At 49.9% G+C, this 10542-nt stretch overlaps 1 protein-coding gene across 1 annotated transcript in view; it reads left to right on the forward strand.

The window, feature by feature from the left end:
* Positions 1-9400, forward strand: part of LOC129848665 (FERM domain-containing protein 6-like) — a gene marked incomplete at its 3' end in the record, with an annotated part of 37987 nt that extends 28587 nt beyond the window's left edge. Inside the window, 5 exon segments of the mRNA XM_055915761.1 lie at positions 1879-1944; positions 3007-3075; positions 3828-4002; positions 6565-6873; positions 9266-9400. Coding sequence (XP_055771736.1) covers positions 1879-1944; positions 3007-3075; positions 3828-4002; positions 6565-6873; positions 9266-9400 — 754 coding nt within the window.
* Positions 9401-10542: the final 1142 nt, after the last annotated feature.

Below are 10542 nucleotides of genomic sequence, written 5' to 3' on the forward strand. Positions count from 1 at the left end.
TATGGCACAGAGCCGCTGCTGACAGACGTCTAAACAGAGATATGGAGCTTCAACGTGTATGGCACAGAGCCGCTGCTGACAGACGTCTAAACAGAGATATTTGAATTGTTACTCTTAAACGAATGTATCCAGTTGGCCTTATTGGGGGGATGGTGTGTGTGTATTAGGTAATAGAGGCTGATACAGTACATCCATTTGCGTCTGCGTTTTCCGAGTCCAGCCCAATGTCAGCCTCCCAAATGGTACCCTATTCCCTGTATATTGCACTACTTTAGACCAGAGCTGTATGGGTCCTGATCAAAAGGAGGGCACTAAATAGGGAGTAGGGTGACATTTGGGGTTCATCAAATGTTCCCAGTGGAGGAGTGGAGGGGTTAGGCTGTGGGTTGGGGTTAGGCTGTGGGTTGGGGTTAGGCTGTGGGTTGGGGTTAGGCTGTGGGTTGGGGTTAGGCTGTGGGTTGGGGTTAGGCTGTGGGTTGGGGTTAGGCTGTGGGTTGGGGTTAGGCTGTGGGTTGGGGTTAGGCTGTGGGTTGGGGTTAGGCTGTGGGTTGGGGTTAGGCTGTGGGTTGGGGTTAGGCTGTGGGTTGGGGTTGGGCTGTGGGTTGGGGTTGGGGTTAGGCTGTGGGTTGGGGTTGGGGTTGGGGTTAGGCTGTGGGTTGGGGTTGGGGTTAGGCTGTGGGTTGGGGTTGGGGTTGGGGTTAGGCTGTGGGTTGGGGTTAGGCTGTGGGTTGGGGTTGGGGTTAGGCTGTGGGTTGGGGTTGGGGTTGGGGTTAGGCTGTGGGTTGGGGTTAGGCTGTGGGTTGGGGTTAGGCTGTGGGTTGGGGTTAGGCTGTGGGTTGGGGTTAGGCTGTGGGTTGGGGTTAGGCTGTGGGTTGGGGTTAGGCTGTGGGTTGGGGTTAGGCTGTGGGTTGGGGTTGGGGTTAGGCTGTGGGTTGGGGTTAGGCTGTGGGTTGGGGTTGGGGTTAGGCTGTGGGTTGGGGTTAGGCTGTGGGTTGGGGTTGGGGTTAGGCTGTGGGTTGGGGTTGGGGTTAGGCTGTGGGTTGGGGTTGGGGTTAGGCTGTGGGTTGGGGTTAGGCTGTGGGTTGGGGTTAGGCTGTGGGTTGGGGTTAGGCTGTGGGTTGGGGTTAGGCTGTGGGTTGGGGTTAGGCTGTGGGTTGGGGTTAGGCTGTGGGTTGGGGTTAGGCTGTGGGTTGGGGTTAGGCTGTGGGTTGGGGTTGGGGTTGGGCTGTGGGTTGGGGTTAGGCTGTGGGTTGGGGTTGGGGTTAGGCTGTGGGTTGGGGTTAGGCTGTGGGTTGGGGTTAGGCTGTGGGTTGGGGTTGGGGTTAGGCTGTGGGTTGGGGTTGGGGTTAGGCTGTGGGTTGGGGTTAGGCTGTGGGTTGGGGTTAGGCTGTGGGTTGGGGTTAGGCTGTGGGTTGGGGTTAGGCTGTGGGTTGGGGTTAGGCTGTGGGTTGGGGTTAGGCTGTGGGTTGGGGTTGGGCTGTGGGTTGGGGTTGGGCTGTGGGTTGGGGTTGGGGTTAGGCTGTGGGTTGGGGTTAGGCTGTGGGTTGGGGTTAGGCTGTGGGTTGGGGTTAGGCTGTGGGTTGGGGTTAGGCTGTGGGTTGGGGTTGGGGTTGGGCTGTGGGTTGGGGTTGGGGTTAGGCTGTGGGTTGGGGTTAGGCTGTGGGTTGGGGGGCTGTGGGTTGGGGTTGGGCTGTGGGTTGGGGTTAGGCTGTGGGTTGGGGTTAGGCTGTGGGTTGGGGGGCTGTGGGTTGGGGTTGGGGTTAGGCTGTGGGTTGGGGTTGGGCTGTGGGTTGGGTAACAGGATTGCCTGTTATCTTGTTCTCTTTAGGGACTCAGATGCTTGACTGACACCTCATCCTTCATTCTTCTGTCTCTCAGGACAAGAAAGAAGAGAGAGGCACAGCTCTGCTGGGGCTGACCCTCAGAGGAATGCAGCTTTATCAGGTGTGTGTGGGGTGGGGGGGGGGGGTTAATGTTGCTGTGTTTGAAGATATGTGTCCCATCTGTCTACGTGTGTGTGTGTGTGTGTGTGTGTGGGGGGGGGGGGGGGGTTAATGTTGCTGTGTTTGAGGATATGTGTCCTATCTGTCTACGTGTGTCAGTGTGTGCGTCAGAGTGAACCTGCCTCTCAAATCATCCACCCTCCTCCTACTATGCCCTCTACATCAACCATGTGAGGAATGTGTAGGTTATCCAGAGACAGCAGTAAAACATTGCATGCTGAGTCCAAATGGCACCCTATTCCCTATTTGGTGCACTACTTTTGACCAGAGCCTTATAGGTAGTGCACTATATAGGAAATAGGGTGCCATTTAGGACAAAACAATGGGCTGGGGGCCATCCCATCTCAGCCTTTTGATTTGTCCGTCAGAGTCCATCTGGGAGGATTAGACGCACACACACACACACACACACACACACACACACACACACACACACACTCTGGGAGGATTAGTTAGGGGTCTGGGATCTGTAGTGATTTAGGGGGGTTGAGGTGATTACATACCCAGTAGACTGTGGTGAGGTGAGATGGTATGAGATGGTGTGGTGTGAGGTGGTGTGAGGTGTGGTGTGGTGTGGTGTGAGGTGAGGTGTGAGAGGAGGTGAGGTGAGAGACTGTGAGGACCTATCAGGCCTCTTGGTCTTAGCAAGGTCCAGATGGCCCACTGATAAAGGAGAGAAACACGTGTTGTACATCTTCCTGTCAAGCCAAACCTGTAATGTTTTCTTTAAAACTGTATTACATGATACAATCTGGACTTGTGAATAAAGTATGAATCTCTCAATATGCTCACGAAGACCAGCCCTTTGACACCACAGAAGCTCACTATTTGGCAAAACACCCAAAAGATGATTTTGACCCAATGAGTTTGGTTCACACTTTAAAACAGTTTATTAATGATTTATTACATATGAACTAATGATTCACTGTCCATATAAGCTACTAATAAATCCTTCAATGGAAGTGTAACCAATGTCTTTGTAATGTGTGTGTCATTTCCTCAGGAGGCGGACAACATCCGGCAGCTTCTCTATGACTTCCCCTGGTCCAACGTGGGACGACTCACCTTCCTGGTACCCTCCACTTTATATTAACATATGTAAAGTGACTTCCTGTACAGTGAGTGCATGCATTGTTAGTGGAGGTGTATGTGATCCCGGTGGGAATTGAACTCACAGCCTTGGCCTTACTAACGCCATGCTCTTATCTACCCATTGTATTTTAAATGAAGTGGTATTAGAATGATTATTTAATGAGGGTTTTAATTACACTGAGCTGTGTAGGATTCCACCATGTCCTCCTGTCCTCAGGGTTACATTTTACATGTACATTTTAGTCATTTAGTAGACACTCTTACCCAGAGCAACTTTCGGTCATTGGCCCAATGCTCTTAACCGCTAGGCTACCTGCTCTTAACCGCTAGGCTACCTGCTCTTAACCGCTAGGCTACTTGCTCTTAACCGCTAGGCTACTTGCTCTTAACCGCTAGGCTACCTGCTCTTAACCGCTAGGCTACCTGCTCTTAACCGCTAGGCTACCTGCTCTTAACCGCTAGGCTACCTGCTCTTAACCGCTAGGCTACCTGCTCTTAACCGCTAGGCTACCTGCTCTTAACCGCTAGGCTACCTGCTCTTAACCGCTAGGCTACCTGCTCTTAACCGCTAGGCTACCTGCTCTTAACCGCTAGGCTACCTGCTCTTAACCGCTAGGCTACCTGCTCTTAACCGCTAGGCTACCAGCCGCCTAGTGTTCTTACTCAATCTACCAGGTCAAATAAATAAATAATGATGTCATCATGTTGCCCTCCCTTCTCCTGTTTCTTCAGGGGAAGAAATTTGAGATCCAGCCAGATGGTCTGCCGTCGGCCAGGAAGCTGGTCTACTACACTGGGTCTCCGTTCCGCTCGCGCCACCTCCTCCTGCACCTCAGCAACAGCCACCGACTCTACCTCAGTCTCCAGCCTGCCCTCAAACACCTCCGACAGCTGGAGGACAGCGAGGGTGAGCAGGGAGGGAGGGAGAGAGGAGGGTAATGTGTTTCAGAGTGATTAGAGATGAGGTCTAATGGTTATCTATGGAGTAACACCATAACTAATGGTTATCTATGAAGTAACACCATAACTAATGGTTATCTATGGAGTAACACCATAACTAATGGTTATCTATCAAGTAACATGATAACTAATGTTCTTGATTGCATTAACATTTTAATCTGTTTGAAGCCAAATTTCCAGTGTTTCTCCTCTCTACTCCTCTATTCTCCTCTCTTCTCCTCCCCTCTTCTCCTCCCCTCTCTTCTCCTCTCCTCTCTTCTCCTCTCCTCTATTCTCCTCTCCTCTCTTCTCCTCCCCTCTCTTCTCCTCTATTTTCCTCCCCTCTCTTTTCCTCCCCTCTATTCTCCTCCCCTCTATTCTCCTCCCTTCTCTTCTCCTCTATTCTCTCCTCTCCCCTCTTCTCCTCCCCTCTCTTTTCCTCTCCTCTATTCTCCTCCCTTCTCTTCTCCTCTATTCTCTCCTCTCCCCTCTTCTCCTACCCTCTCTTCTCCTCTATTTTCCTCCCCTCTATTCTCCTCTCCTCTATTCTCTCCTCTATTCTCCTCTCCTCTATTCTCTCCTCTCCTCTATTCTCTCCTCTCCCCTCTTCTCCTCCCCTCTCTTCTCCTCTTCTCCTCTCCTCTATTCTCCTCTCCTCTATTCTCCTCCCCTCTCTTCTCCTCTATTCTCTCCTCTATTCTCTCCTCTCCTCTATTCTGCTCCCCTCTCTATTCCCCCCCTCTCTATTCTCCTCTCCTCTATTCTCCTCTCCTCTATTCTCCTCTCCTCTATTCTCCTCTCCTCTATTCTCCTCTCCTCTATTCTCCTCCCCTCTCTTCTCCTCCCCTCTCTTCTCCTCCCCTCTTCTCCTCCCCTCTCTTCTCCTCCCCTCTTCTCCTCCCCTCTCTTTTCCTCTCCTCTATTCTCCTCCCCTCTCTTCTCCTCTATTCTCTCCTCTCCTCTATTCTCTCCTCTCCTCTATTCTGCTCCCCTCTCTATTCCTCCCCTCTCTATTCCTCTCCTCTATTCTCCTCTCCTCTATTCTCCTCCCCTCTCTTCTCCTCCCCTCTCTTCTCCTCCCCTCTCTTCTCCTCCCCTCTCTTCTCCTCCCCTCTCTTCTCCTCCCCTCTCTTCTCCTCCCCTCTCTTCTCCTCTCTCTTTCCTCTCCTCTATTCTCCTCCCCTCTCTTCTCCTCTATTCTCTCCTCTCCTCTATTCTCTCCTCTCCTCTATTCTCTCCTCTCCTCTATTCTCCTCCCCTCTCTTTTCCTCTCCTCTCTCCTCCCTTCTCCTCTATTCTCTCCTCCCCTCTCTTCTCCTCCCCTCTATTATCCTCTCCTCTATTCTCCTCCCCTCTCTTCTCCTCTTCTCTCCTCTATTCTCTCCTCTCCTCTATTCTCCTCCCCTCTCTTCTCCTCCCCTCTTCTCCTCCCCTCTCTTCTCCTCTATTCTCCTCCCCTCTCTTTTCCTCTCCTCTATTCTCCTCCCTTCTCTTCTCCTCTATTCTCTCCTCTCCCCTCTTCTCCTCCCCTCTCTTTTCCTCTCCTCTATTCTCCTCCCTTCTCTTCTCCTCTATTCTCTCCTCCCCTCTCTTCTCCTCTATTTTCCTCCCCTCTATTCTCCTCCCCTCTCTTCTCCTCTATTCTCTCCTCTCCTCTATTCTCTCCTCTCCTCTATTCTCTCCTCTCCTCTATTCTCTCCTCTCCTCTATTCTCTCCTCTCCTCTATTCTCCTCCCCTCTATTCTCCTCCCCTCTATTCTCCTCTATTCTCTCCTCTCCTCTATTCTCTCCTCTCTTCTCTTCTCCTCTATTCTCTCCTCTCCCCTCTTCTCCTCCCCTCTCTTTTCCTCTCCTCTATTCTCCTCCCTTCTCTTCTCCTCTATTCTCTCCTCCCCTCTCTTCTCCTCTATTTTCCTCCCCTCTATTCTCCTCCCCTCTCTTCTCCTCTATTCTCTCCTCTCCTCTATTCTCTCCTCTCCTCTATTCTCTCCTCTCCTCTATTCTCTCCTCTCCTCTATTCTCTCCTCTCCTCTATTCTCTCCTCTCCTCTATTCTCTCCTCTCCTCTATTCTCCTCCCCTCTATTCTCCTCCCCTCTATTCTCCTCTATTCTCTCCTCTCCTCTATTCTCTCCTCTCCTCTATTCTCCTCTATTCTCCTCTCCTCCCCCTCTATTCTCCTCCCCTCTATTCTCCTCCCCTCTATTCTCCTCCCCCCCTCCCCTCTTCTCCTCCCCTCTATTCTCTCCTCTCCTCTATTCTCCTCCCCTCTATTCTCCTCCCCTCTATTCTCCTCCCCTCTATTCTCCTCCCCCTCCTCTCTCCCTCTCCTCTATTCTCCTCCCCTCTATTCTCCTCCCTTCTCTTCTCCTTTATTCTCTCCTCTCCTCTATTCTCCTCCCCTCTCTTCTCCTCTATTCTCTCCTCTCCTCTATTCTCCTCCCCTCTCTTCTCCTCTCCTCTGTGAATGAATGGCTTAATTTGAACATCCTCCTCCCCTCCTGTCCACCTCCCCTCTCTGTCCCCCTCCAGAGAAGAAGCGCTACAGGGAGTCGTACATCAGTGATGACCTGGATGTAGACCCTCCAGGGGGCAGCGAGGGGGGCAGCCCCGGCTTGTCCCGACACTCTACCTCCAGCTCGGGCATCGAGGCAGACCGCGATGCGACACGGCAACACAGCAGCATCTCCATGGAGATGGCGTCCATGGAGGAGGAGACTGGGCTGAGGAAGAGGATGGAGAAGTGTTTCAGTTCGGTGGCGAGTCACGGGAGTTCTCACACTTCAGGCGTGGACACGGGCAGCAAAGCACGCACTGATGAAGAGGAGTGGCAGGAGGAAGGTGAGAGAGGAGGTTAGAGTTTAAGTTATCAGTCGAAGTGTGTGTGTGTGTGTGTGTGTGTGTGTGTGTGTGTGTGTGTGTGTGTGTGTGTGTGAGAGACAGACAGAAAGTGGCAGTCTGATGGTGTGTATCTGATGCAGCTTGATCCAATATCTTAGGTCAGGCAACCTTACTCCTACGCAATGTATGGTGTCCATCCACTCTACCTGGAGTGGGTGAAAACAAGCTTTTGTGATGAAATTGAACTTCCTTGTGTTATGAAATACATTTGACCACGACAAATATGATTCTTCGTGTTCTGAATCGTTCAGTGGGGTCTTTCTCTGACGTATCATTCATATTATTAACATTATATCCAACCAGTTGGATTTCCTGACCTAATATATCCGAAAATAAGCAGAGCGGTGACAGAGCAGTGCAGCTTTCTCTGCTGTGACTTTTTGAGGATTTTACATGTTGTGGTTGTCTGCAAAGTTGTTTCTGCAGGTCACGAAAAGCAAAATTAACATCATGAGCTGAAATAAATGTTCCTTTGACATTTCAGAGATACGTTTGTTTTTCTGATAAATCTTCGAAAAAGAACAGGAACTTCACATTTAATATGGACAGTGTATAGTAAAATATGCAAATACTAAATGTCATGTCTCAAAATTGATATCTATCTTACCTCTATATTGTTTTATGTCCTCTGGATTTGAGAAGAAAAAGGACAAGTTCAACGGTGAGCCTGTCTGTAGAGTTGAGCGGCGAGCCTGTCTGTAGAGTTGAGCGGCGAGCCTGTCTGTAGAGTTGAGCGGCGAGCCTGTCTGTAGAGTTGAGCGGCGAGCCTGTCTGTAGAGTTGAGCGGCGAGCCTGTCTGTAGAGTTGAGCGGCGAGCCTGTCTGTAGAGTTGAGCGGCGAGCCTGTCTGTAGAGTTGAGCGGCGAGCCTGTCTGTAGAGTTGAGCGGCGAGCCTGTCTGTAGAGTTGAGCGGCGAGCCTGTCTGTAGAGTTGAGCGGCGAGCCTGTCTGTAGAGTTGAGCGGCGAGCCTGTCTGTAGAGTTGAGCGGCGAGCCTGTCTGTAGAGTTGAGCGGCGAGCCTGTCTGTAGAGTTGAGCGGCGAGCCTGTCTGTAGAGTTGAGCGGCGAGCCTGTCTGTAGAGTTGAGCGGCGAGCCTGTCTGTAGAGTTGAGCGGCGAGCCTGTCTGTAGAGTTGAGCGGCGAGCCTGTCTGTAGAGTTGAGCGGCGAGCCTGTCTGTAGAGTTGAGCGGCGAGCCTGTCTGTAGAGTTGAGCGGCGAGCCTGTCTGTAGAGTTGAGCGGCGAGCCTGTCTGTAGAGTTGAGCGGCGAGCCTGTCAGTGGGCCTTAATTCTGACACGATGCTATTCTCCTGATTTATGACCACGTTTTCTTCTCTGGCCTCCATTGATTTAGTAGCCCTGATCTTGACCATCCTACAAGGGTAAAAACTCCAATTAGTTTAGAACGGATTATGATGGAGACATGAGGTTTGAACGATTGGTTTTCTTAGAGGATTGTCTACACAATTAACATATATAGTTTTACCCATTGGTCAAAATATGTCTTTTTGATTGGACACCCTACTAGTCTCACTCACTCAACATAAAGATAGGTGTAGAACATCTGCCATGTTACTTGGTGAGTCATCAGAAGTGGAGCAACAGCAACATGGTTTGTCAGTGTTCTGGAATTCAGTGTTCAGGAAGTATGCTACTGGCATTCATCTCTTATCTTCACAAAAGTTTTAAAGATAAAGATTATGCAAAGATGTTTTACTCCCATCCTCCCACAGCCCACAGAATGACCTGTTTATGGTCTGCTGCCCTGTTACTCAAGTAATACACACACACACACACACACACACACACACACACACACACACACACACACACACACACACACACACACACACACACACACACACACACACACACACACAGCCCACAGAATGACCTGTTTATGGTCTGCTGCCCAGTTACTCAAGTAATACACATACACATACATACACACACACACACACATGCATACATACACGTACACACACACACACATACCTGCGGTTTAGAATAAATACTCCATGTTCAGTTAACTGTGGCTGCATTCCAATATCCACACTAGAATACCACTTAGAATGCTTGCCAAATACTTTGCTTAATTCTACATGGTATGTTAGTGTGGTTATTAGAACAAAGACAGTTTTATTTGTGGATTCATTCCTCTGTTCCAGAGACACTTTCCATGACAGACTGACCAGGTGAATCACAGTGAAAGCTATGATCCCTTATTGATGTCACCTGTTGTGTATATCGCTTCATTCTAAGTGGAATACTACTGGACACATGGATCGTTCATTCAAGAGTAGTAATTCCACTAAGTATTCTGCTTCTCCTCTCCAGAGACCCAGCAGGCCAGCTTGGACAGTCCAGGAGAGGTTTCCGTGGACGACCCAGAGGAAATGCTGAGATTGGCTGAGCTGATTGAGGGCGTGTCGGTTGATTGTCCCGTGCTCACCTCAGAGACTCATTGTGAAGGTGAGTGAGGTTGATTGTCCCGTGCTCACCCCAGACACTCATTGTGAAGGTGAGTGAGGTTGATTGTCCCGTGCTCACCCCAGACACTCATTGTGAAGGTGAGTGAGGTTGATTGTCCCGTGCTCACCCCAGAGACTCATTGTGAAGGTGAGTGAGGTTGATTGTCCCGTGCTCACCCCAGAGACTCATTGTGAAGGTGAGTGAGGTTGATTGTCCCGTGCTCACCCCAGAGACTCATTGTGAAGGTGAGTGAGGTTGATTGTCCCGTGCTCACCCCAGAGACTCATTGTGAAGGTGAGTGAGGTTGATTGTCCCGTGCTCACCCCAGAGACTCATTGTGAAGGTGAGTGAGGTTGATTGTCCCGTGCTCACCCCAGAGACTCATTGTGAAGGTGAGTGAGGTTGATTGTCCCGTGCTCACCCCAGAGACTCATTGTGAAGGTGAGTGAGGTTGATTGTCCCGTGCTCACCCCAGAGACTCATTGTGAAGGTGAGTGAGGTTGATTGTCCCGTGCTCACCCCAGAGACTCATTGTGAAGGTGAGTGAAGTTGATTGTCCCGTGCTCACCCCAGAGACTCATTGTGAAGGTGAGTGAAGTTGATTGTCCCGTGCTCACCCCAGAGACTCATTGTGAAGGTGAGTGAGGTTGATTGTCCCGTGCTCACCCCAGAGACTCATTGTGAAGGTGAGTGAGGTTGATTGGCCTGTGCTCACCTCAGAGACTCATTGTGAAGGTGAGTGAGGTTGATTGTCCCGTGCTCACCTCAGAGACTCATTGTGAAGGTGAGTGAGGTTGTAAGCTATATGAGTTCTTATCACATTATATTGTAAGTATTTTAACAACTGACAACATATAGGACATTAGAGAAGTGTTTTGAATAACGTACTACCAAAACCTGCATTTGTTCTATATACACTGCTCAAAAAAATAAAGGGAACACTAAAATAACACATTCTAGATCTGAATGAATGAAATATTCTTATTAAATACTTTTTTCTTTACATAGTTGAATGTGCTGACAACAAAATCACACAAATTAAATGGAAATCAAATTTATCAACCCATGGAGGTCTGGATTTGGAGTCAGTCAAAATTAAAGTGGAAAACCACACTACAGGCTGATCCAACTTTCATGTAATG

The sequence above is a fragment of the Salvelinus fontinalis genome, unplaced genomic scaffold, assembly GCF_029448725.1.
Source record: "Salvelinus fontinalis isolate EN_2023a unplaced genomic scaffold, ASM2944872v1 scaffold_1089, whole genome shotgun sequence".
Lineage (NCBI taxonomy): Eukaryota > Metazoa > Chordata > Actinopteri > Salmoniformes > Salmonidae > Salvelinus > Salvelinus fontinalis.